The sequence below is a fragment of the Salmo salar genome, chromosome ssa26 (genome assembly GCF_905237065.1).
Source record: "Salmo salar chromosome ssa26, Ssal_v3.1, whole genome shotgun sequence".
NCBI classification, from domain to species: Eukaryota; Metazoa; Chordata; class Actinopteri; order Salmoniformes; family Salmonidae; genus Salmo; species Salmo salar.
Window position 1 is genome coordinate 32457001 of NC_059467.1, and position 25757 is coordinate 32482757.

Genomic DNA, 25757 nt, shown 5'->3' on the forward strand with positions numbered 1-25757 from the left:
CCCCCCCCAGAACCGCTAGTGCCCTGGACATTGATATCGGGACAACACAAAGGCCACTCTGACACCCATATGTTTCATGTGTGCTGTTGTGAGTTCTGAACTGCAAACTAATGTAATAAGAATTGAAGAGATGCTTGGTTGAATGCCGGGAGGGAGGTGGGAGTCAACCCAGTCTGTAATTGATTTGGGATTGCCACAATTGTTTATTTGGAATGGCAGGTTAATTGTGGGCATCTTCACACTTTGAAATTTACATTTGAAAATGCATTGAGATACTTGGTCATTTGCATGCCACTTTTGGTGGGTATGTCAAATGACTAAAACAGGGGACTGTAATTTAAGATGCACAAAGCTCAGATTCAGCATATTCACTTAAAGGGATACTTCGGGAGTTTGGCAGCGAGGCCCTTTATCTACTTCCCCAGAGTCAGATGAACTTGTCCAGTATCAAGATAGAGGTACTTTAGCGAACCAATGCTAACTAGGCTTACAGTTATTGCGCTAATGCTAGTTAGCAATTAATACAATGCTTAATATAGATGTTTTCCTTTTGTGTAATACACATGATTTCCAGTGTTCTATTTAGGACACTCATTTGTGTACAGGTTGATGGTCACTAGACTTGATACTGAATGTTATGGATTGTTCTCATATCTGTTGATAGTGGTGGACGCCAGACTGGAGGACACTGATTGTTATTGTATTCTGTGACACTGTGATTCTGTAGCAGCTGATGTTGACTTCCAACAAGCTTCTCGGCTGGTGTTTACCGAACATTGCTGCTGTGACATTAGAATATAAGGGCCTGCTTATGTAAAGGATCACTGCTTCCTTAGTAAGTACTGCTCCCTCCTAATTCAGCTGGAACCCCAGGACCTCTGCTTCGCTAGCACAGGTGACCGCCGTTCTGAAGCGTCTTAGTGGGGACACTTGATGCTGAAGAGGAAGTTTCACACATCCCAATATGCTGCATTCACCCCTCAAACTTACTCAAAACACACTTAGAGAAACGGGTTAGAGATGTTTTCTCTGCTTCTGTGCTGGAGGAGTCTCTCTGTTGCAACTTGTATTAAACCAGATTGATTTTGATTGACTGCATCGGCTCTTCTCTTTTATTCACCTCGGAAATCTCTATTATTACAGCCATTTAGGATGAAGTGAGGAATAATCACTGCTGGCGTGTGCTGATTCTGATCTAAACAGCATGATTGGCCACAAAAACTAACAAGGAGTAGTAATCGTCTTGACACCTCTGAATATAAAACTACCTCCAAGCAGTACTTGTCCTAACACCTCTGAATATAAAACTACCTCCAAGCAGTACTTGTCCTAACACCTCTGAATATAAAACTACCTCCAAGCAGTACTTGTCCTAACACCTCTGTATACAAGAGACCAAATCATGTCTGACAACAACCATGGATGAACTGTGTCATCTTGAGGAATAGAGTTGGTCTACTGTTCAACAACCAGAGAGGGGATCAGGATCGGAGCCCGCGACATGTGTGACGCATCCCTCATCTTTGGCTGTATAGTATAGTTGGCAGTGACAGAGTTAGGACAGAGTTCATGGATGGTTCTATGTTCTCTTGGCAGGTTTGGCAATCAGCTGCCTCTCTCTCTCCAGCTCCCTGTCTCTCTGTTGTTCTTTCTCCATAGCCTCCTTCTGTCTCTGCTGCTGGAGCTTCAACGCTCTTTTCTGGAGACAGAGAGACAAATTGTTTTAAAAAACATCCCAGTTTCCCATTCAATTCAATGTCAGTAATTTCACATTTAGGTTTACATTTAAAACAACAATTTCTTATCAACTGCTACCATAGAAAAGGAGAGAATGCATGGAGGAGGTGGAGGAGAAACTATGTGGTGAGCAATAGCTAAGCAACAATAGTCCATTCTGGGGGAAATAAACATTCACCCACCTTTAGTTTAGTTGTCTTCTCGTGCAGCATGATCATGTCTTTACGTACGTTCACCAGTTTACCGTGATAAAACTTGGCCTCTGTGAACTGAAACAAACTGGTTACAAACATCCATCAGTCCTACAGGGAACAGGAGGGGTGGACAATGAAAGTATTCTCTTCAGATGCTGTGTATGTTTGAAACAACAGGCAGACAGACAGCCAGCCAGCCAGACAAATGTACCAGTGAGTTTAGATCCAGTAGGGAATTGCACTCTCTGAATTTGGTGACTTCTTGTTCCAGTGTGTCCAGCAGGATGACTTGGTTTTGACTGGTCAAGAGGAAAGGAGAGGAACATAAGAGCCACAAACACAAGACAGTCACACACCACAACATCTGTAACATGGACAGAGAATACTAACTATCTTTTAAAGTAGAATCTAATTACAACATGATCTGTGAATTATCATTATCCTCCTAATAAACTGAAAGATGAAACTGGACTAGAGGAAACAACAAGTGCATCCCAAATGGCACCCTATTCTCTTCATATTGCACTACCCTATGGGCCCTGGTAAAAAGTAGTGCACCTTAAAGGAAAGAGAGTTCCGTTTGGGATGCAACCCAAGGGTTTGTTTTAATGTCTGATGTGATTTGAATACTAACTTGAGTTCCAACAGAGCCTGTTTGGAGCTGTAGAGGTCAGGCAGGTAGTGAGAGAGCAGGCCTTCTGTCAGTTTCTCTATGGCCTTTCTGTCCACTACAATGGGCTCTTCAATAGGGACTGATTTCTCTGCAGGCTGGGAGTCCTCTGTAGGCCGAGAGTCCTGGGGAGTCAGGCTGAAATCTGAGGGGCAATAACAAACACTTTGTCAATTCTAACCGGTCATATGTAGAAAGACCAGTCCCACTCCCTTCAGTCTGACCTCATGTCTGGGTAGGTCCATGGCCCTAGACTTTTTGGGGCTTTTTTGGGACAGGTCTCGGAGGTGGCAGGTAGCCTAGCGGTTAAGAGTGTTGGGCCAGTAACCAAAAGGTCTCTAGTTCGAATCAACGTGCCGACAAGGTGAAAACCCCTAATTGCTCCAGGGCCGCCGTTGATAATGGCAGACCCTGACCGTGATCCCACACTCAGAGTATCTCAGGGAGAGGGGATATACAAACAACACATTTCCAATTCAAATTAGACAAATATACTGTAAGCACACACCAAATTATTTTATTATTATAATAAACATCTTTGGACCAAAAACTGGTGCAAAGCCTGCCAGTGGAAAAGCACTGAAAAGTGACTGATTCACACTCTAGGGTAGACATGAACCGTACTGTCCTGGCTCAAATATTTAATTTTCACAATATCTTGTCCAGCATGGTTCCAGAAACTATTGTGAATATGTAACCAGGCCAGCCCAATACAACTCAACTTGGTTCAGTTCGGTTCTGTAGTCCAAATCAGGCATAAGAGTCTGATTCAGAGTTGAGATAAGCATGTGCAACTCATAACTAGTTACCGTAGCTGCCAGTGTTCTGAGGAGGGTCACGCTGAGACGAGGAGCCCTCATCTGCCCTCCCCTCTGTCTCCATGTTGGACATCACTGTCTGATTCTACAGCCTAAAGAAAGCAAGCAGCAGCAGTGGCAAAATTAGCAATGTTTAGCGGTGTGCCTGGTGTTTCCAGATTTCTATGAAATATGACCTATAATTACTTACAATATCAGTGAAATAGTTTTCCTTACAAAAAATGGTAATGAAGTATGTCAACAAAGCTTTTCTGTGTTGGAATGGTGTGGGCGTATACTGGTTATTAAAAATATTCATGCAGGTGGACTGCTGATTGGCCAGCTAATCCTTCTGAGGAGTATTACATCACACTATATGACAAAATAGCAAGCATTTTTTTAAAGTTTGAGGTGGGTTTTTTATTTTATGCAAATACAAGTATAGGATGAGTCAACAACATTATTTGGGTATGAGTTAACACAATATGAACTGTTAATAGTTAACTATTATTTCTTGTTTTATTCTGCCCAACCACTGATAAATTAATATAGGGGAAACACTGGAGATGTTAGCCACTTGGACCCTTGAACCTACTGAGGGGTTGCAAACCCACTTCCTCTTGGAGAAGTGTGCAGACTTTTATTCCAGCCCTGCTCTAAAAAGCCTGATTCAGCTGATCAAAGGTGATTAGTAGAATCAGGTGTGTTACAGTAGGGCTGGAGCAAATGCCTGAAAAGCCAGTAGTTATTCAGGGAAGGATTGGCAAGCTCTGGCTGAATGTCCTTTGTAAGTGAATGCCTGACTAAGACAACACAACCAGGTATCAATAAAATAGATCAACTAGCTAGCTAGTTTGATATCAGCACGTCTAGGAGAGCGCTATGGTGCCTGGCTATGCTAGCTAGCTATGCCATTCTGAATAAATCTAGAAATGCTGTCCACTCTACAGTTAGCTAGGGCAGCAAAACACATTCAAGTCATTTCAAATGGAGGCAATCATGATATATTGTAAAATATACAGATGATTTTGAACCCTTTACCTTTGAAATTAGCTCTCCATCAACAACGGCAACGTCTGGAAAACATCATGTGACAGGGCGTCACTCATGTGACTGTGTTTGGACTTCCTGTTTGAACGAATATAGCTTGATTACTTGTTTCTCAAACTATTAACGGTGCGATGTTGATGTTAGAGAAATGGTTTTGAACCGAATCACAGTGAGGAAATGGTCTCCCCTAGAAAAGGCTGACGATCGGTAATTTTAACGCTGTTCTAAGAGGATTGTTATGTTTTCAGCTCAGTTAAAAACTCGAGTCTCCGAGCTAGGTTGGCTAACCAATCAAGCCTCCCCTCTTCTGTCAATGGTGAATCGATTTGTTGGACGGATGAGTTGTTGCCAGACATTATTGTGTGTAGTCAACAAGATTGTTGTTTTCAACGTTAAATTCTTTAATGACAACGAGGGATTTGCATGCAGACAACAAGCAAGCTGTTTTGATTCAGCCGAGTGTGGATGCATTGTTTGTGCTTTTCTGTTGGAGGTGCTGTTATCCCCCATTGAAGTTCCCCTCGAATCATCAGAATTCTCTGAAATGGAATGGTTATCGTTTTCAGTGCATGAAATATTGAATATGTAGGCTTCCTTAAATCCATGTCCACCTCGGAGTATTCTGTTACACGGGTAGACGATCGAAACATACTTAAATGTCAACCTGGTGTGCAGTTAGCTATTACATTTAAAATAAATCATATTTATTATACTGTGCCGTTTTAAGACATTGGATGTGTTCTAAGTAACGATAGGACGTGTTCTTTCTTTCTGTTAATGATGAATTATTTCCATGTTTCAGGTGTGTCAACACAGATGTAACGTTACAACCACTGATTCAGTACGTTATAAGACGGCCGCATGGTGACATTGGTGAGAAGCACACCAAACTCAGACCGGTATAATTGAAAGTTAACAGCTCCTGACCTGTCAACAACTGGCGTTAACGATGTCAGGTGGTGCGAGCTTCATGAGCAAGGTGCGGTCCGCCTTTAGGAAGGAGCCTGAGGACTGGGACCTGAGCGACACGGCGCCCTTTGACCTCTCCGGGGACGAGCTCGCGGAGGATGAGGCGCCCAAGTTCAACAAACTCAAAGTGGTGGTTTCCGGTGAGATGGAGGACTACGCAGCAGGGGCACCGTCGAACGGCGTCGCGGTGAACACAGTGGTGGTGGATGATGACGATTCGCTGCTCGACTCGTCCTCGGGGAGCTTGGGGAGCCCCGGTGTCAACATGGACCGGTCGCAGTGTGAGAGCTGCACGAGGAAGAGAGAGGGGGTTAAACGGAGGAGAGTGATGAAGAAGTTGGCATGCGCCTCAGTGTTGTATTTTCTCTTCATGATTGGAGAACTGATAGGTGAGCAGACAAAACACACTACACTAGTCTGTTACAGGACTGACTACAAACTCTCATTATACACTGTTAGTACTGTGAGGTTAAAGCTGTGGCCTTCAAGTTCCAATCAAATCAATTTGGTATGATGTTTGGAGCATTGACTTCCAAGTTCCAAACTGAAGTACCCTGAGTGGACCTACTCACTAGCGCTGGTCCTGGAGAGGTACTGCGGTTGCACTGCAAGCCCAGCGCTAGAGCACAGCTGATTCCACTAACTAACTAATCATCAACACCTCTTATTAGGTGAATGAAGAGTGTTAGTGAAGGGCTGAAACTGAAGTCTGCACAGTGTAGGCCCTGTAGTTCTCCAGGACCAGGGCTGGGGACAGCTGTAGACTGTACTCAGTTAGTTTATTTTCAGATCCTACATCTCCCACATCAACATTGTGATTGGATCTGTAATCTTAGTCGGTCATACCCGTCCCTCCTCATACCTGGCCCCAGGTGAAGAGTGGAGGAATGTTCAACACATAGTGGTATTAGTGTACCTGTACAATCACCAGCTGCCATAACAATACACACATGCACCTAAGATGACAAATGTAATGTGTGTTTGATTATGTTCTGAGAAATAGCCGTTTTGAATGAACTAACAGCTATCTGTGTGTGTCTGTAGGTGGAGATGTAGCTAACAGCTATCTGTGTGTGTCTGTAGGTGGAGATGTAGCTAACAGCTATCTGTGTGTGTCTGTAGGTGGAGATGTAGCTAACAGCTATCTGTGTGTGTCTGTAGGTGGAGATGTAGCTAACAGCTATCTGTGTGTGTCTGTAGGTGGAGATGTAGCTAACAGCTATCTGTGTGTGTCTGTAGGTGGAGATGTAGCTAACAGCTATCTGTGTGTGTCTGTAGGTGGAGATGTAGGTTATAATGTAGGTCATGGATAGGCAACTTTGATGGGGTGGGGCCACAAAATCTGAACTCATCATGAGGGGCAGCAGTGGCTCTCAGGTCTGCGTACCCAGTTCCATCCATACCCACATGTGCAGTCCTAGCCTTTTGTGGGCCCTAAGTGAAATTTTGTTGGCGATAATGTATTATGATGTGTTTATTGTCTCTGTGTCTAGGTGGTTATGTAGCTAACAGTCTGGCCATAATGACTGATGCTCTCCACATGTTAACTGACCTGATTGGGATAGTGGTGTCTCTGCTGGCACTGTGGCTGTCTGCTAAACCACCCACCAACAGATTCACCTTCGGACTGCATCGCCTAGGTACGTTACTGTTACTCCTCTCCTCTTGTTCCATAAAGAGACATCTAGAAAGTTATCATATTTCTGAGATGGAATGTGAGGTCAGCAGTGTTTTGATCTTGTCTCATGTTTCTCTCCTCGGACTGTGTAAGGAAAGTGACTTTGTGATTGAGAAGCTCAGAGGTTACTACTGTTTCAGATGCAGACAGTAAACTGTTAACGTTACATTCAGCTGTCCAGTATAAACATGTCGGTACATTATCTGGTCCATCTCATCTCTGTGTCTCTACCCCCATAGAGGTGGTCTCAGCCGGTATCATCTCATCTCTGTGTCTCTACCCCCCATAGAGGTGGTCTCAGCCGGTATCATCTCATCTCTGTGTCTCTACCCCCCCATTCGAGGTGGTCTCAGCTGGTATCAGTGTGTTACTCATCTCTGTGTCTCTACCCCCCCATAGAGGTGGTCTCAGCTGGTATCATCTCATCTGTGTCTCTACCCCCCATAGAGGTGGTCTCAGCTGGTATCATCTCATCTCTGTGTCTCTACCTCCCCATAGAGGTGGTCTCAGCCGGTATCATCTCATCTCTCTGTGTCTCTACCCCCCATAGAGGTAGTCTCAGCCGGTATCATCTCATCTCTGTGTCTCTACCCCCCCATAGAGGTGGTCTCAGCCGGTATCATCTCATCTGTGTCTCTACCCCCCATAGAGGTGGTCTCAGCCGGTATCATCTCATCTCTGTGTGTCTCTACCCCCCATAGAGGTGGTCTCAGCCGGTCTCATCTCATCTCTGTGTGTCTCTACCCCCCATAGAGGTGGTCTCAGCCGGTATCATCTCATCTCTGTGTCTCTACCCCCCATAGAGGTGGTCTCAGCCGGTATCAGTGTGTTACTCATCTACATCCTAACGGGGGTGTTGTTGAACGAGGCGGTGCAGAGAACTGTCAGTCAAGACTTTGAAATCAACGGAGATGCCATGCTCATCACTGCAGCTGTGGGGGTCGCTGTCAACCTAGTGTGAGTAGCTGAGTACACACACACACACACACACACACACACACACACAGACAGAGAGAGCGGTCATTATGCACCAGAACACTCATTAGCCCTGACCTGACAGTGGGGAGGAGGGAGGGAGGGATTCCAGTTAGAGTGAATGAATGATGAAGCTTCCTTGTCTCCAGCCAAGGACAGCAGTGTGTCTGGCTGTAAAAGACCCACAGTCAGTGTATGATGAGATGTCATAAACTACTGCAGGACAAAGGTCTTTTAGTATCCACTCCACACTACTGGAGCTAAATTACTTTCAATTGTGTGACTCACTTGGTTAGAGCGTGGCGTGTGTAGAGTGTTGTTGATGATGCTAAGCGTGGCGTGTGTAGATGAGCGTGGCGTGTGTAGATGAGCGTGGCGTGTGTAGATGAGCGTGGCGTGTGTAGATGAGCGTGGCGTGTGTAGATGAGCGTGGCGTGTGTAGATGAGCGTGGCGTGTGTAGATGAGCGTGGTGGCGCGTGTAGATGAGCGTAATCTGGAGCTGTAAAAACAGCGGATGTTAATTTTTATGCAGATGATACTGTTCTTTATTCAAGTGGTGGTAGTTTCTTTGGCTTTTGAAAATGCCCAAAGAGCATCAACAGAATCTGTATGATTTAAAGCTGGTTCTGAATCCGGGTAAAACAAAATGCATGGTATTTTCAAATGCCAGGCATGTTACTAATCATGTCATTGCTACATTGGCTGGACATACTATAGAGCAAGTCAAAGTGTACAAATATTAGGGTGTGTGGGAGGAAGTCCAGCTGAGCTTCACTGTTCATGTGGAGAACTTGATAAGGAAGCTCAAGCAGGCCAGGAAGATTTGAGTGATGTTCTATATATGCAGGCCTCAACCACTACCCTGAGAGCACTTGATTCAGTGTATCATGTGGTCCTCAGGTACATTACCAATCAGAAACGTCTAATACATCATTGTGATCTCTACAGCGCTGTTGGCTGGTCGTCATTGACCTTGCGTAGGCTTAAACACTGGTATACACTGATTTATAAGGCCATATTGGGTCAAATGCCACTGTTCTTTTTTTTTAATCATGTCGGTAAATAAATATCAATTACGGTCCCATTGGCTTTTAACAGTACCAAGAATTAGAACAGGTCATGGTAGAAATAGTTTTAGTTACTCAGCTCCGTGGTCCTGGAATTCTCTCCTGAACATTTAAACATTTGATCAAGTCATGTTGCTGGAGTTTTAACTCCTGGTCCATGGAAATATCAGTCTTTAGGACAGCTGTTTTTTTTAACGTAATATGTAATTGGTTTTGTTTAGTGTTGTTAGTGCATGTAGGTTGTCTGAAATGTTGTTGTCCCTGCTGCTATTGGACCAGGTCTCTCTTGAAAAAGAGATGTTATCTCAATGAGAAACCTGTATAAATAAAGGTTTTTAAAAAAATGTTGTGTGCAGGTGAGCGTGGCGTGTGTAGATGAGCGTGGCGTGTCTTGTGACGGCCCTGAATTTGTCTGAACCGTCTCAGCGCTTCTCCTTCCAATAGGGCGCTTCCCCTTTAATTCCCATATTAAATAGCCAGGCTCAGCTGAGGATGTGTCCAGCCCTCAGTTCCAAAGCTGCTCTATTCCGTTTGTTTTGTTGCCTTTTTAAAAGTGTGCTTTGTAGCCTAATAGCAAGTTTACCCAGGATCGGGTCCACTCTTAGCGTCCGTGGACTACACCTCTCTGTTGTTCATGGCCTTTCTCCGCTGGAGATCTGTTAGCGGATTGGCTTGTCTGACTGACCAACTGACTACAACCTTTTTGTATACGGTATTTCATTTGTTTTGGTGTGATGTATACCGTGATGATTTCTGTAGTTAGTTGTGTTTGAGGACTTATTAAGATTTGATATGCTTTATGTTTGTGTGGTAAAATAATTGTTTTGATTGTATGATTGGTACTGGGTTTACGCTACACTGGATGAACGGACAAACATTACGTGACTAAGGTCACTTGAGTTCCCTGAACTTCTTTACCGTGCTGGGCTCTTTTAGGTCCGAGGTTCAGGACTTTTCTGGAGGAACCAGAACTCATTATTTGTTATATTATTGTGTGTGTGTGTGTGTGATCATTTATGTTGGTAATACAACCCACAGAAAAGAATACCTTTGAAGTTATTTCCAATGTTTTAAGGGTTTATGGAAAGTGTATTTCCATCCTGACATTTACATGAGTCCTTTGTATTGGTGTAGACTTGACGGACCAGATGGGACTCATTCCCTCCCAAACCAAAAGGAGAAAGCAATATTTTCTCTGGTAGGCACAACCTACCTGGCACCGCTATAAACAATAACCTCAAGTCAAAACCGTTAGTGTGTTGACGAGCGGGGGGCGTGTGTAGTGTGTTGACGAGCGGGGGGCGTGTAGCCTCAATCATGTATAGTAATGATTAACGTAGTAGTAGTACATAATTAAACGGCCACCAGAAGATAAAGCAAACTGACAAATCTCTCTCCTCTCTTTATTTATTTAGTATGGGTTTCCTCCTGAACCAGACCGGTAACGGTCACCTCCACTCCCACGGGGGTCATGGTCACTCACACGGGGTTCCCCCTCCACCCTCACATGGCCATGGCCACAGCCACGGTGGCCCCCCAGCCCAGGGGCCCCAGGGAAGCCTAGCGGTCAGGGCAGCCTTCATCCATGCACTGGGAGACCTGGTCCAGAGTATAGGGGTCCTCATAGCTGCCTACATCGTTCGCTTCAAGGTAGGCTGGAACGTCTGACCTGGGAGCAGGAAGAGGGGTTAAAGATCCATTTATTTTGGAACTGTTTAATGTTGAAGGGATGAATGGGATGGTTTAAGGGCTTTCTTGGTCGGGCCAGGGTTGTGTTCATTAGTCCATGCAACAGAAAAAGTTGTATAACATTTTGCAATGGCAAACGCAAATTACCGTTTCTTATTGCAGGGTTTCCCAAACTCTGTGCTGGGGTCCCCCCTGGCAGCACGTTTTGGCTTTGTACCTACGGTCCTGGGGCCCCCCTCGGGAGCACGTTTTGGTTTTGTACCTACGGTCCTGGGGCCCCCCTTGGGAGCACGTTTTGGCTTTGTACCTACGGTGCTGGGGCCCCCCTTGGGAGCACGTTTTGGATTTGTACCTACGGTCCTGGGGCCCCCCTCGGGAGCACGTTTTGGCTTTGTTCCTGGGGTCCCCCTCGGGAGCACGTTTTGGCTTTGTACCTACGGTCCTGGGGTCCCCCCTCGGGAGCACGTTTTGGCTTTGTACCTACGGTCCTGGGGCCCCCCCTCGGGAGCACGTTTTGGTTTTGTACCTACGGTCCTGGGGCCCCCCTCGGGAGCACGTTTTGGTTTTGTTCCTGGGGTCCCCCTCGGGAGCACGTTTTGGCTTTGTTCCTGGGGTCCCCCTCGGGAGCACGTTTTGGCTTTGTACCTACGGTCCTGGGGTCCCCCTCGGCTTTGGCTTTTACCCACGGTCCTGGGGTCCCCCCTCGGGAGCACTTTTTGGCTTTGTACCTACGGTCCTGGGGCCCCCCTCGGGAGCACGTTTTGGTTTTGTACCTACGGTCCTGGGGCCCCCCTCGGGAGCACGTTTTGGTTTTGTACCTAGGGTCTTGGGGCCCCCCTTGGAGCACGTTTTGGTTTTGTTCCTGGGGTCCCCCTTGGAGCACGTTTTGGTTTTGTACCTACGGTCCTGGGGCCCCCCCTGGCAGCACGTTTTGGTTTTGCCCTAGCACTACACAACTGATTCAAATCATCAATGCTTGATGAGGAGTCGGTTATTTGAATCAGCTGTGTAGTGCTATGGCAAAATCCAAAACCTGTACCCAAGGGGAGCCCCAGGACCGAGTTTGGGAAACCCTGCCTTATTGGACAAGTCCACATGGAAAGGAACTATTTGTCTTTTTCCTTCAGTTTGTGCCTAACGACCAAGCTGTTAGATTGACCTGACCTTTGCCCCCCCTAGCCAGAGTACAAGCTGGCGGACCCCATCTGTACTTACATCTTCTCTATCCTGGTGCTGTTCACAACGATACGCATCATACGGGACACAGGAGTCATCGTCCTCGAGGGTGAGACAACGGCTACATGTACTGCAGTTCATATATTAGCCCGTGTTTCCCAACTCCAGTACACCCAACAGTACACGTTGTTGTAGCCTGGACAAACTCACCTGATTCAACTCATTGAGGGGATGATGATGATGATGATGATTATGATTAGTTGAATCAGGTGTTTGTCTGGTGCTACAACAAAACTCTGTGCTGTTGGGGGGACTGGAGTTGGGAACCAGTGTATTAGCCTATGCGTACTGTATGTGATTTAGATCAGTGGTTCTCAGTCCTGGTCTTGGGGGCATAAAGGAGTGCACATTTTAGTTTTCACCCTAGCACTCACACTTGATTCAACTCATCAAGCTTTTGATTTGCTAGGGCAAAAGCAAAAACGTGCACCCCTTTGGGTCCCCAGGACCAGTAAGCTGATGTAGATCATACCATAATGTGCAGGAGAGACGGAGATAATCTACATCATCATATTTCTGCTCATCGTTAACCAGAAGGATCTACTGTCATCAGAACAAATGCTTATTCTATTCACTTCCTGTCTGACACTGTCATGAACTCTAACCATGATTATATAGAGCTGCGTTAATATACTTAGTCCTGCACTGAAACACACTTTCAATTGCCTAATCTGGAGCTGTAAAAATGTCCCATAATGTTTAAATAATAGTAGATTGTTCTCACGCTATGAAAGGCACAAGTCTTTTGTAAACAACTTAGTGAACATGGCAACAAGACTCGCTAGAGAGAAACAATGTTAACGTTCTGAGTTTCATGAAACTGAAAGTGTGTGTTGCTGTTAGGGGCTCCCAGGCATGTGGACGTTCAGCGAATCAGAGAAGACCTTCTGAAGTTGGAGGACGTCCAATCAGTTGACGAGCTCAACGTGTGGGCGTTAACCGGTGACAAGACCTCGGCCCTCGCACACCTGCGGCTCTGTGAGTGACCTTTGACTTCCTCTCCTTTGTTAGTTGTACACATGGCATGTGGAGTGCATTCTGTTGATGGGTTTAGGAACTCTACACTCTGCTTATATCTCAAATAGTCTTTCTGTGATTTTTATTTAACTAGGCTAGTGAGTTAAGAATAAATTCTTATTTACAATGATGCTGTGCCAATTGTGCGCCGCCCTATGGGACTCCCAATCACGGCCGGTTGTGATTCAGCCTGGAATCGAACCAGGGTCTGTAGTGATGCCTCTAGCCCTGAGATGCAGTATTTTAGACTGCTGCGCCACCCCTGGGAGACTAAAGGGGTGCACATTCTTCACATCCTTTGTCCTCGACCTTCTCAACTGTATTGGAGAAGTTCCCAAGGTCCTTTCCTCTCGGACCGACTTCTCCAATGGATTTTAACAAGGAGGCTTCGAGAGGATGTGAGCAATCGAAAGATAAATGAACAGCCAGTGTCCTAACCTATTTCTGTGCATTGTGCTTCTAGCGCCCTCTAGTGCCAGTGCGTGGGAGGACGTGCAGGCCAAGGCCAGACACCTGTTGATCCACACCTACGGCCTGACCAGGTGCACGGTGCAGGTCCAGACACACAGAAACAGGGCTACACGCACCTGTACACACTGCCGAGAGTTCACCACATAGCCTGAATTAAAAGCAGTCTGAGGAGGTTAAACCAGACTGGTGCCAAAGCATAGTGATCTGGTCGATGCCATTGCCAGGATATTTGGACGGACAGTCAGATGCACATTTTATTTTTAAAGGACAGCTGATTCCTCCTGGGCTGTTGACCTGCTTGCAAAGCTTTCTGAAGAGGGGTTGAGCGAATCTTAACTTTTCAACAAAAACAAAAGATCTATAATAATCACCATTAAAGCCTGTAAATGTTTAACATTATTCCTTTCTTTTTGGTACTTGTATAGTTGAACTGTGTTAATGTTTGTTTGAGCGCTCTGACTGTAGGTGTTATATTGTTTCCAGTGGGGTGACAAAAGGGAATGTCTCTGGGTTCATCTCAATTCTATTTCTTTGATTCCTTGCATCCTCTTTGCTGCCTCCTCAAAACACAACGGAGGAACATCAGATTCAGGACATTTAAGATTCACGGTGTCTGTCATCTCCTCACAAGGTAGAACCACTGGCATCTACTCTGACCTGTTAAGGACCAATCCTAACATGAGATATGCACCTGTATGTAAAGTCTGGCACGCCAATGCAACAACTTACACAGAAATGCAAGTTAACTGTGTGAATATCTGAAGTTCGTATTGGTGTTCTAGTGTATCAGTGTTTGACTAGGTTGATGTGAGGCTGTGTCTGAAAATGTTACTAGCTATCCAATCCTTTTTTCCTCTGTCCTTGTTTCCTCAACTCCTCAAAGTTAATTGGAGGAGAGGATCCAAGGTCCTATCCTCTGATGACCACCTCCAATGAGCTTTGAGGAATTGAGGGAGGAAAAAGGACTGAGGAAGCCAGTAACGTTTTCAGGCACAGCCAGAAATGAGGCCCAGGCCATCTCTACATCTGATCGTATTATTAATCTGATGATCGTGTCCATATTGCCTTTGCTAATGTTTGAAAATGCCTTCTCCTTTACTGACCGTGTTAAACCAGTAGACAAAGAGGATGTTTTTATGTTAAGGGTTATCTGAATTTAGAGTACTGACCACACACTTTTTGTTTTACTTGTTTCTTTAACAGTTAACTTATTCTAGCTGAAATCAGGAAACTGACAATGAAAGTGACTTTGAATCATGTTTAATACTGTAGTAGGGTAATACATGACTACTGCTTCTAGTTAATATCAGCCAGGTTTATTTGCTCATCAGATTGATTCTGTCAACATTTCAGAAATGCAGTATTGTTCCATAAGCATCGAGGGCTGTGAGATGCCAATATTTATCGTGTGTGTATATGAATACACTTGGCATTGTCTTCAGGTCCTGGTTGGTTCCTTAAACCACTGTCAGTCTTCCTGTCCAAGCTTATCAACATGTTGGTATGAACAGACTAAAATGACATTTTCTTTAACTGCAAATCAGTTCAGTATATGCATTACCTGCCTTGTGTTGCTCTTGTTTTGATTAATTTTATGTTCATTTTAAAAGGCATTTGGTCTATCCTGTTGTCAGGGTTGGCTCTCTACAGCAGCACTCAGTGATTTGCACATTGATTCCTTCAACCTGAACACTAAGGCTCTGCTCCAATATCCACACTCGTGTACTACTTACGTAGAATGAAGTATGGATACGTCCCAAATGGCATACTTTAAGTGGTAAACTAATATGGGCATTAGAACCGAGACTTCTATTCCCTTAACATCAGGATGCAGTATTGCCTGGTTGTTGATCACATGATCAGCTGTTTGTTTAAATGATTCATGGTTATCAATGTTTGAGTTAATTTATCACTAGACTGAGACCTGTCTGAGTCTGTCACTCTCACTTCAACTGGCAGATTCATTGACTGGAAACATGTGAAGAACCTGTTACATTTAGAAATAAATTTCTTTTGAACACTGACCTAAAGAGTTGTGGTTTGTTCTGCTTCTAAAGGGGACTAGAGCAGAGGTATTGCTGCTGGTAAGCTTCCTTGACTTAGCCATGTGTTGGCTAAAATGAATGTCCAACTTTTTAAATCGGCTGTTAGCCAAAATACTTGTACCTTTTCTAGCTAAAATAGACTTAAAGTTTACACTTGTATATTCCATTAACTGTGGGGAGGTCAAAATATTTCAATGTTTCACTTTCACTGGCCATTATCCTTTACCCAATAAGACAGAATTTGAGTGAAAATCAGGAAGGGGGTTCCTGACCTTGACTCGCTGGGCCAGACCATGAACTAGCCGTTTCTGACCTCAGGTCCTCTAGTTACACCAACAGTAAATATTTTTGTGGTCCTGGACAAGCACACCTGATTCTAATCATCAAGCCCTTAGTTTAATCAGGTGTTTTTGTACGCCTACAACAAGTGTGTGCTGTTGGAGGACTGGAGATCCTGTTTGTGCTGATGTATTACAATCAGTAGGAGGGTGTCATAACAGAAGTAACAATCATCCTAATGTAATTAGGCCTACATACCGTCAACTCACCATAACAGCCAACAGACCCACAAAAAAGGAACCTAAATTATTTTTATTTTCCAAGTCCGCCGCGTCATCTGATGGGGTGGGTCTATAGTTTCATCTGAAGAGGTTTTTGTATGTCTGTAGTTGCTGGGTCGAGAGAGAGGGAGTCATCCTCTGTAAAGACTGGAGGAAGTATCGGTGTTTGATACTAGAAGCTTCCATACCTTCATCCTGGAGGGTCAACAGAGCCGCCTGCAGACAACATTACAGTTAAACCCCCGCAGCTCTCATTCTATGGTATAAACGAACATGTTGCTGAATCTCTTCTCTTCTATGGTTAAAAGTGACTGGTGAAGAAAGCATTGTCTATACTTTAGGGACAGGTGTATTGGTGTACTCTGTACCTCATTGTGAAGGATTAAAGGGACAGGTACAGTATGTTGTATTTACAGGGGAGGTGTGTTTTGGTACTCTGTACCTCTCTGCACAGGTTCTCCAGGTCTGCTCCAGAGTAGAGGTCAGTGTGTCTAGCCAGCTGCTCCAGACACACATCATCATCCAGAGGCATCTTCTCTGTACACACCTGCAGGATGGACACACGCGCCTGGGGGTGGAGAGGAGAGAGAGGAGGGTGTGAGATCAGAGGGATGATCAGGTCAGGTGGTGGTAATAGTTACCTGTAGGTCAGGTGGTAATAGTTACCTGTAGGTCAGGTGGTAATAGTTACCTGTAGGTCAGGTGGTAATAGTTACCTCTAGGTCAGGTGGTGGTGGTAATAGTTACCTCTAGGTCAGGTGGTAATAGTTACCTCTAGGTCAGGTGGTAATAGTTACCTCTAGGTCAGGTGGTAATAGTTACCTCTAGGTCAGGTGGTGGTGGTAATAGTTACCTCTAGGTCAGGTGGTGGTGGTAATAGTTACCTGTAGGTCAGGTGGTGGTGGTAATAGTTACCTGTAGGTCAGGTGGTGGTGGTAATAGTTACCTGTAGGTCAGGTGGTGGTGGTAATAGTTACCTGTAGGTCAGGTGGTGGTGGTAATAGTTACCTGTAGGTCAGGTGGTGGTGGTAATAGTTACCTGTAGGTCAGGTGGTGGTGGTAATAGTTACCTGTAGGTCAGGTGGTGGTGGTAATAGTTACCTGTAGGTCAGGTGGTGGTGGTAATAGTTACCTGTAGGTCAGGTGGTGGTGGTAATAGTTACCTGTAGGTCAGGTGGTGGTGGTAATAGTTACCTCTAGGTCAGGTGGTGGTGGTAATAGTTACCTGTAGGTCAGCTGGTGGTGGTAATAGTTACCTCTAGGTCAGGTGGTGGTGGTAATAGTTACCTGTAGGTCAGGTGAAGGTGGTAATAGTTACCTCTAGGTCAGGTGGTGGTGGTAATAGTTACCTCTAGGTCAGGTGGTGGTGGTAATAGTTACCTCTAGGTCAGGTGGTGGTGGTAATAGTTACCTCTAGGTCAGGTGGTGGTGGTAATAGTTACCTGTAGGTCAGGTGGTGGTGGTAATAGTTACCTGTAGGTCAGGTGAAGGTGGTAATAGTTACCTGTAGGTCAGGTGGTAATAGTTACCTGTAGGTCAGGTGGTAATAGTTACCTGTAGGTCAGGTGGTGGTGGTAATAGTTACCTGTAGGTCAGGTGAAGGTGGTAATAGTTACCTGTAGGTCAGGTGAAGGTGGTAATAGTTACCTGTAGGTCAGGTGGTGTGGTAATAGTTACCTGTAGGTCAGGTGAAGGTGTAATAGTTACCTGTAGGTCAGGTGAATGGTAATAGTTACCTGTAGGTCAGGTGGTAATAGTTACCTCTAGGTCAGGTGGTAATAGTTACCTCTAGGTCAGGTGGTGGTGGTAATAGTTACCTCTAGGTCAGGTGGGTAATAGTTACCTCTAGGTCAGGTGTGGTAATAGTTACCTCTAGGTCAGGTGGTAATAGTTACCTGTAGGTCAGGTGGTAATAGTTACCTCTAGGTCAGGTGGTAATAGTTACCTCTAGGTCAGGTGGTAATAGTTACCTCTAGGTCAGGTGGTAATAGTTACCTCTAGGTCAGGTGGTAATAGTTACCTCTAGGTCAGGTGGTAATAGTTACCTCTAGGTCAGGTGGTAATAGTTACCTCTAGGTCAGGTGGTAATAGTTACCTCTAGGTCAGGTGGTAATAGTTACCTGTAGGTCAGGTGGTAATAGTTACCTGTAGGTCAGGTGGTAATAGTTACCTGTAGGTCAGGTGGTAATAGTTACCTGTAGGTCAGGTGGGGGTACGTAGATTATCTGGTCCAGTCTTCCAGGCCTTAGGAGGGCACTGTCCAGAGAGTCTGGTCTGTTAGTGGCCGCTACGATCATCACTTCCTTGTTACACACCTCCTGGTACTCCAACTGACAGGGAGGGCAGACAGACAGGACATCATGTTAACAACAGAAGCGATTGTCAGGGCGTTTGAGGCGATCAGTTTGAGCAATGTGAAGCTCAGAATCGCTACTCTAAGTGATTTGTAATTCAGTGATTCTGAGCAGAATCGATATAAAAAGTTTTCTGTTGGTGTGTATGTTTTTTGTGTGATTATATGGTCTTTTTTTCTCCCCAATTTCGTGGTAGTTACAGTCTTGTCTTATCGCTGCAACTCCCGTACGGACTTGGGAGAGGCGAAGGTCGAGAGCCATGCGTCCTCCGAAACACGACCCTGCCAAGCCGCACTGCTTCTTGACACAATGCACATCCAACCCGGAAGCCAGCCGCACCAATGTGTCGGAGGAAACACCGTACACCTGGCCACCGTGTCAGCCTGCACTGCGCCCGGCCCGCCACAGGAGTCGCTAGTGCGCGATGAGACAAGGACATCCCTGCCGGCCAAACCCTCTCTAACCCGGACGACGCTCAGCCAATTGTGCGCCGCCCCATGGGCCTCCCGGCCGCGGCCGGCTGCGACAGAGCCTGGGCTCGAACCCAGAATCTCTGGTGGCACAATTAGACCACTGCGCCACCCGGGAGTCCGCGGTGTATGTTTCCTTAAACGACCAGTTCTGATTGGTGCTCTAGTAGTCAGACATTACATCCTACATGTTCCTGTTGGTGGCGCTCCTCCACTCTCTCAGCCTGTAGGGTCTTCCCTGCTCCTCTCCTCTCCAGGGTCCTAAAGCCTACCCCGTCCAGCTCATTCAGCAGCACAGACAGGAGGCGGGTCTGGGCACTCTGAGGGACATAGCCTTCTGACCGGGAGCCAATCAGAGAGTCCACCTCATCCAGGAACAGGATGGAGGGAGCACAGGCCCGTGCCTGACGAAAGAGCTACATACAGGAACACACCACAAGGTTGTACACGTACACACAATAACATCTACCAAAGTAGATGGGGCGGCAGCTTAGCCTAGTGGTTAGAGTGTTGGACTAGTAACCGAAAGGTTACAAGTTCAAATCCCCGAGCTGACAAGGTACAAATCTGTCGTTCTGCCCCTGAACAAGGCAGTTAACCCACTGTTCCTAACCATCATTGAAAATAAGAATTTGTTCTTAACTGACTTGCCTACCGTAAATTCCGGACTATAAGCCGCAACTTTTTTCCCAGGCTTTGAACCTCGCGGCTTAAACAATGACGCGGCTAATATATGGATTTTTCCCGCTTTCAATTTTTTTGCTAAAAAAAAAAAACACATTCTGTGACGTGCTCAGTTTTTGGGCGGCATGAAGCTTTCATTAGACCGATGAAATTGCCGAACGGGTTACGGTCAAACAACTTTTTTGTTTACTGTTTAGATTAAATTGAGCGCTCTCAAACTTCCCATCATTCTGATTACGGTAGTCATTTTGTCACCCTCATCATGGCAAAGACACGGAGAAATGCATATGATGCAGCTTTCAAGTTGAAGGCGATTGATCTGGCTGTTGGAAAAGGAAATAGAGCTGCTGCACGGGAGCTTGGTCTTAATGAGTCGATGATAAGACGTTGGAAATAGCAGCGTGAGGAATTCACTAAAAAGACAACTAAAGCAAAAAGACAACTAAAGCTTACTGCTAATTTTAATTTTTTTGTTACAAGCCGTGTTTCGTTAAAGCCTATTTATTTTTATTACAAGCCGTGTTTCGTTAAAGCCTGTGTAAAGTTCATTTGTTTCAATGTACCGGTAGGCACCTGCGGCTTATAGACATGTGCGGCTTATTTATGTTCAAAATATTTTTATTGTTTTTAATTCAGTGGGTGCGGCTTATATTCAGGTGCGCTTAATATTCCGGAAATTACGGTAGTTAAAGGTAAAAAAAAAATAATCTACCAAAGTGATTATATTGATTAAAGCATGACAGCAACATTCCTCCAAATAACAAAGTTGAACTGCTTCAAAAAATGTCTAACACTGCATGCTAGTACAAGAAAAATAGGAACATTTTGGTTAAGACGAGGGGCTCTCCAAACCCCTACCTGAGCCAGGGCCTTCTCCGAGTCTCCTACATATGGAGAGTAGAGGTCAGCCCCGCTGACTGACAGGAAGGAGCAGTGGGAGGAGGTGGCTGCAGCCCTGACCAGGGTGGTCTTAGCACAGCCTGGGGGACCGTACAGCAACACCCCCCTGGGACGGGACAGACCCAGACGCACAAACGCCTCCGGGTAACGCATCGGCCACTCTATACTCTACAAGGAGGGAGCAGAAACAGAGGACAGGAAGTCATGACAAGTCTCAAATGACACCCTATTCACCTTACTCTCTAGTGCACTACTCTGGAGCAGAGCGGTGTGTCTGTTGTATCTGTTATTGGTCAAATGAATAAAGGAATGCTGCTGTTTCCCGGTATAGTTCCACCAGTACCTGTTGTAGTTTGACTTTGACTTCCTCCAGGCCTCCTATCTGTTCCCAGGAGACGGCTGGGAGATCTGTCCGTCCCAGACTGCCCCTCAGACAGGATGGACGGACAGTCTTCAGGGCAGACAGGAAGTGTTCCATGGTGATAGCCTGCTCCCCTGAACCCTGACAACATACACAACACACAGCAGGAGACGATGAGCTAAGACTTTATCTCAATGACAATAACCTGGATAGAAGTTAGAACAAGTGTGTGTGTGTGGATGATCCGGCTCATATGAGCTGACTTTACAGTGTGTGTCTATGCTTACCTGTGTGTTGTGTCGTATAGCCAGCATGGCAGCCTCACGGCAGAGAGCACTGAGGTCAGCACCCACATACCCTGTAGTCCTCTGGGCCAGCTCTGCCCAGTCCACACTGACACACACTGGCATGGCCCTGCACAGCACTGAGAGGATGGATAACCGCTGCTGTGCTGTGGGGGCACCGATAACCACCTGAACAACAGAGAGAGAGAGGAAACAGTACATTACATTACAGACAGGATGAATAACTACTGATGCACCAATGACTACCTGGAGGCAACAGGCACAGGATAGTATGTTACTGTACCTCTCTGTGGAACTTTCTGCTTTGAATTAAGTTTGAATAACAACATTAAGTCACCTCTCTGTCGAACCTCCCGGGCCGCCGTAGCGCCGGGTCCAAGCTGTCCGGCTGATTAGTGGCTCCTACAATGAGGAAGCGATCTGATTGGTCCATGCCGTCCATGAGCGTGAGCAGTTGAGCGACCAGCCGGTTCTCGGGTGCGGAGGATCCAGTCCGTCTGGGACAGAGAGAGTCCAGCTCATCCAGGAACAACACACAAGGCCCTTCCTCTGCCGCTGCCCGCGCCCGACCAAACACCGCCCGCAACCTCTCCTCACTCTCCCCTGGCCGAGACCCTACTACCTGGGGCGTGGAGGAGGCAAGGTAAAGTCCAATTACATTCAGCCAGTGTGTGTGTATTGTGTAACATCGAGCCCACAAGCTAAACAACATATGTAAGAAGGCTGGGTAAATCTTGCTTCATGTAAGTATTCAAGTGTGTGTTGTGTAATACTCTGTGTGTATATGCATGCATATTTATGTGACTGTGTGTGTCCGTTCATATGTGTATATATGTACTCTTACCTCTGGTCCTCTGACTGTGATGAGGTTGGCCCCCACCTCCCCCACCAGGCAGCGGACCAGCAGGGTCTTTCCGACCCCCGGCGGCCCAGCAAGGAGCACCCCTCTGGGGCAGGACAGACCCAGGGAGCCCAGGGTAGCAGGGTACTGCAGAGGCAGGCGCAACATCTCTCTCAGACACGCTGACACCTGGAATCGCAGACAAAGACATGATTAGACAGACACTGAAGGGTCTCTCTCTCCTTCACCTCAATAGTCTACAGTGACTTCCTCCACTCGTCTCCTCTCCTCCAACTGCTCTGACTAACTGAAGACTTCAGGAGAAGAGAAAAGAGATTCAAGAGGCATCCTAGAGTCCATATTGCTTTCACCTACTGAGTCACAGAGTGAACGATGTGACAATTGAAATGGACTATTGAGATGGAGGACAGGAGAAGACGTCACTGTAGATTATTGAGAAGGAGAATAGGAGAAGACGTCACTGTAGATTATTGAGATGGAGGACAGGAGAAGACGTCACTGTAGATTATTGAGAAGGAGGACACTGTAGATTATTGAGAAGGAGGACAGGAGAAGACATCACTGTAGATTATTGAGAAGGAGGACAGGAGAAGACATCACTGTAGACTATTGAGATGGAGGACAGGAGAAGACATCACTGTAGATTATTGAGAAGGAGGACAGGAGAAGACATCACTGTAGACTATTGAGAAGCAGCCTCTTCCTGGGTCCTCACCTCCTCCAGTCCTCCCAGCAGGACCTGGGGCTGCTCCTGGAGCTGTCCTCTGTAGTACCGGAGGGTCCTCGTCCCCATTATTTCCACCCCTGTCTTAGATGTAACCAAACCAGTCACGGTGGACTCTGGGTTCAGGCTCTCGATGACGATCAGTTTAATGTCCGTGTCATAGTCACCCACATCTATCACGTGCTTCTGGTGGACATATGTCCCTTTCAGCATGTCCTTCACTAGTTCATGGATGAAACTGGGAGGAGTGGTTTTCCGGAACTCCACACTCTGAACCACCACTGTTATTCTGATGCCTTTCAGCTTGGGGCAGGAGACTGGGGTGAGGCTAGGACTTAGGCATGGGCCGGGGGGAAGTGGGCTAGAGCTGAGGTGTGTGGGTGTCGCTTTGTTTAAGATAAGAGTTGAAGAACAACATTTCATGTCTATCTGTATGAATCCGTCAGCCAGGTCAGGCCTGGGCCAGGCAGTACAGAGACAGGACCCTCCAGACAGAGCCACCAGAACAGGAGAGCCCAGCCCCAACCCCAGGGAGGACATCAGCCCTGGGCCCAGTCTGACCCTCTGGGTTCCCCGGTCCCCTGGGTCCATTGGCAGCACTCTCAGAGACACCTCCTCCTCCTCCATCGCTGTCACAGCTGGGGAGAAGACACAGGCTTGTCTGTGGGAGGCAGAGATTGAGAGACAGGGATATGGGGTTTATTCATCAAGGACTCTCTCACTGAAATACAGACAGACAACTGACAGACACACAATCACATTTACTTTTCTTGTTTATGAGATAAAGATTATTTTCAAGTTATTTTCATCATATATTATTGTTTTAGTTTTAATATAATCTTTCAATAATAACATTCATGACGTGACAATATTTTTATAAATACACATTGCATAATAGAAGGCAGACATTTCAAAGATAAATACTGACATTTGTTGGACAGAGATAATCACCTGAACTTTTCATACATTTAGAAATATTAGATGGCAGACCACTACTGATAAAAAAGTTATGCTTGTAATTTTGCTTGTACAGTCGTTAATGACCTTTTTATTTAATGATACTCATTGAGGGCTGTTTTTAATATCTCTTTCAAAGTCTTTATTGTGGTCCCCTTTTCCTGAGGGGAAGAGACAGGCTATTTCTTACCACTATTTGATGGATGGGTACCTTCGTTGGAGCTGGAAGTGTCTGGGGGCAGAGGAGGGTAGCCATTAGGGAGGTGGGAGGCAGCCGGAGTACTGGCAAGGTTTGGTGGATCGTCACCATGAGCCTCCATTTGAGTGGACCAGTCTGCTGCAGGACCTGTGTCATCAGGGAGGGAAGTGTCTTGTGATGGCTCTTCCCTGGCAGACTCGAAGCTGTCAACGTTCTCCTCCTCATTGTGGCTGTTGCTCTCGGGTTTGTGATGTTTCTCCTCTTGACCTCTCGGTTACCTTGTCCTCCTCTTCCTCACCTCTCTGCTGTTCATCTTGTTTGGGGACGTGCTGTGGGATCTGTGGCTCGTCTGCTGGCTGTGTTGGTTGTTGCACTTGAGTTTCTGCTAACCTTCCACCGTTCTTTGCTCTGTTGCTCCAGGCTTGTGGACAGTTGAAGTAGGTGTGCCCATCACCATTGCAGGGTGTGCACTTGCTTTCACTCGTGCAGTCTCTGGACTTGTGGCCGAACTCACTGCATCTCCAGCACATAACAGTCTTGCAATCCTTCACCTGGTGGTCCATGGCATTACAGATATAGCAGTGGGTGGTCTGTCCTGGGTAGAATATTCTGCTGCTGTTTGGCCCCAGCAGGATGTTGTTGGGGATCACGACAGCTTCACCATCAGTTCCTCTATTGGTCCGGATCTTGTACCCCCTTAGGCCATACCCATATCCCATTGTTGTCTACTGGTTTCATGGCAGGCTGAAGGAGAGTGCAAAAGCGTTGCAGATACAACTCTGTCATGGTCAGAAACTCTTCCTCTACTTCAAAGGTATAGCCTTCTCGTCCACGTTAAATGGGGACTCTGCTCCCAATCACTCCATTTCTGCTCATGTGCATCTTCGTTGCGGCGATTTGGGATGGTTATGTAGGAATAGTCGTCTGCAGCAGTGATCGAACTATAGGTTTTCAGCCACATACTCTCTAGTACTAGGCATCTCTCCTTCCTCAACGAAGCGCAGCCTGACCCAGAGTTGCTAAGGTCGGACTGCAGAGCTCCCAAAATTGGGAGCCATGATGTAACATTTGCTCCGTTATAAGTTGTGAAATCACCTTTACCATAACCAAAACAGTTTAGCAACCCTATCCCAGCCTGATTTCTACTTATGCTGTCTGGTCACGGTGGCTAGTTAGCGACGGCTAGCTGGCTGACTTCTCTAGCTAACAACACCATAAAGGCCACACATATAGACACAGTAGCTAGTTAGCTATAGACACTTACCAATATGAGTACTAAACGATCTTCAACCACGTTTGTTTCACTAGACGAATAGTTTGACAGCTAACGTTAGCTAGACGCTATCATGCTGCATTTCTATGTTTACAGCAGCCATGTGTGTCGAAAATGAGATGGCCAACAATAAGCATTCTCTCGAACGATGTGGGGGTTAGCTGGTAAGGGATTATAATTAAGATATTCTTTTACATTGTAGTTTGTTTAGAATGGTAAGACTAAAATATTTGCTCGAGAGTTGTTGATAAATAACTTTGAAGTGATGAAACATCTTGGAAGCAGATGCCCGTAAGTTTCCGCCTCTTTAAAACCCCAGTTTTATCACAGTCGCCCAGCTACATAAAACTATCATTCAAAACATGTCTCACTGGCGTCATCTTGTGTACAACAATATGCAAACAACTTCTGTGCAACATTACATTATTGATGGCGATATAGCTTGTGAAAAAAACATGTAGTGATTTTAATTACGGAAAGTCCTTAAGAGCATTCTACATTAATGTCACCAA

At 45.9% G+C, this 25757-nt stretch overlaps 3 protein-coding genes across 12 annotated transcripts; 1 reads left to right on the top strand and 2 right to left on the bottom strand.

Annotated features, from left to right (window-relative positions):
- Positions 1-1083: 1083 nt before the first annotated feature.
- LOC106587685 (biogenesis of lysosome-related organelles complex 1 subunit 6) lies at positions 1084-4722 on the bottom strand. 2 transcript variants are annotated; one of them, XR_001324491.2, is made up of 7 exons: positions 4440-4722; positions 3411-3511; positions 2566-2746; positions 2143-2230; positions 1920-2006; positions 1380-1699; positions 1084-1336 (listed from the first exon to the last, which is right to left on the bottom strand). XR_001324491.2 is itself a non-coding variant. In XM_014176276.2 (6 exons), the coding sequence occupies exons 2-6, from the start codon at positions 3490-3492 to the stop codon at positions 1580-1582; spliced, it is 558 nt and encodes a 185-aa protein (XP_014031751.1). In that variant the 5' UTR covers positions 3493-3511; positions 4440-4722; the 3' UTR covers positions 1084-1579. The 2 variants fall into 2 exon arrangements, 1 of the variants encoding a protein (XP_014031751.1); XM_014176276.2 differs by having other exon boundaries at positions 1084-1699.
- Positions 4163-15575, top strand: LOC106587684 (zinc transporter 4). 7 transcript variants are annotated; one of them, XM_014176271.2, is made up of 8 exons: positions 4163-4185; positions 5251-5806; positions 6911-7057; positions 7899-8052; positions 10554-10788; positions 12007-12112; positions 12907-13041; positions 13544-15575. In XM_014176271.2, exons 2-8 carry the CDS (start codon positions 5398-5400, stop codon positions 13696-13698), a joined length of 1341 nt encoding a protein of 446 aa, XP_014031746.1. In that variant the 5' UTR covers positions 4163-4185; positions 5251-5397; the 3' UTR covers positions 13699-15575. The 7 variants fall into 7 exon arrangements, 6 of the variants coding, with proteins under 6 accessions (XP_014031746.1, XP_014031745.1, XP_014031744.1 ...); XM_014176270.2 differs by lacking the exon at positions 4163-4185 and adding an exon at positions 4198-4219; XR_006762230.1 differs by lacking the exon at positions 4163-4185 and adding an exon at positions 4389-4655 and having other exon boundaries at positions 12917-13041; positions 13544-13652.
- LOC106587677 (spermatogenesis-associated protein 5-like protein 1) lies at positions 14796-25731 on the bottom strand. 3 transcript variants are annotated; one of them, XM_014176262.2, is made up of 12 exons: positions 25237-25731; positions 23964-24005; positions 22808-23477; positions 22075-22260; positions 21568-21852; positions 21213-21398; positions 20908-21066; positions 20523-20732; positions 19169-19396; positions 18352-18486; positions 16599-16724; positions 14796-16372 (listed from the first exon to the last, which is right to left on the bottom strand). In XM_014176262.2, the coding sequence occupies exons 3-12, from the start codon at positions 23441-23443 to the stop codon at positions 16235-16237; spliced, it is 2289 nt and encodes a 762-aa protein (XP_014031737.1). In that variant the 5' UTR covers positions 23444-23477; positions 23964-24005; positions 25237-25731; the 3' UTR covers positions 14796-16234. The 3 variants fall into 3 exon arrangements, 2 of the variants coding, with proteins under 2 accessions (XP_014031737.1, XP_014031736.1); XM_014176261.2 differs by lacking the exon at positions 23964-24005; XR_001324490.2 differs by lacking the exon at positions 23964-24005 and having other exon boundaries at positions 16173-16372; positions 19162-19396.
- Positions 25732-25757: the final 26 nt, after the last annotated feature.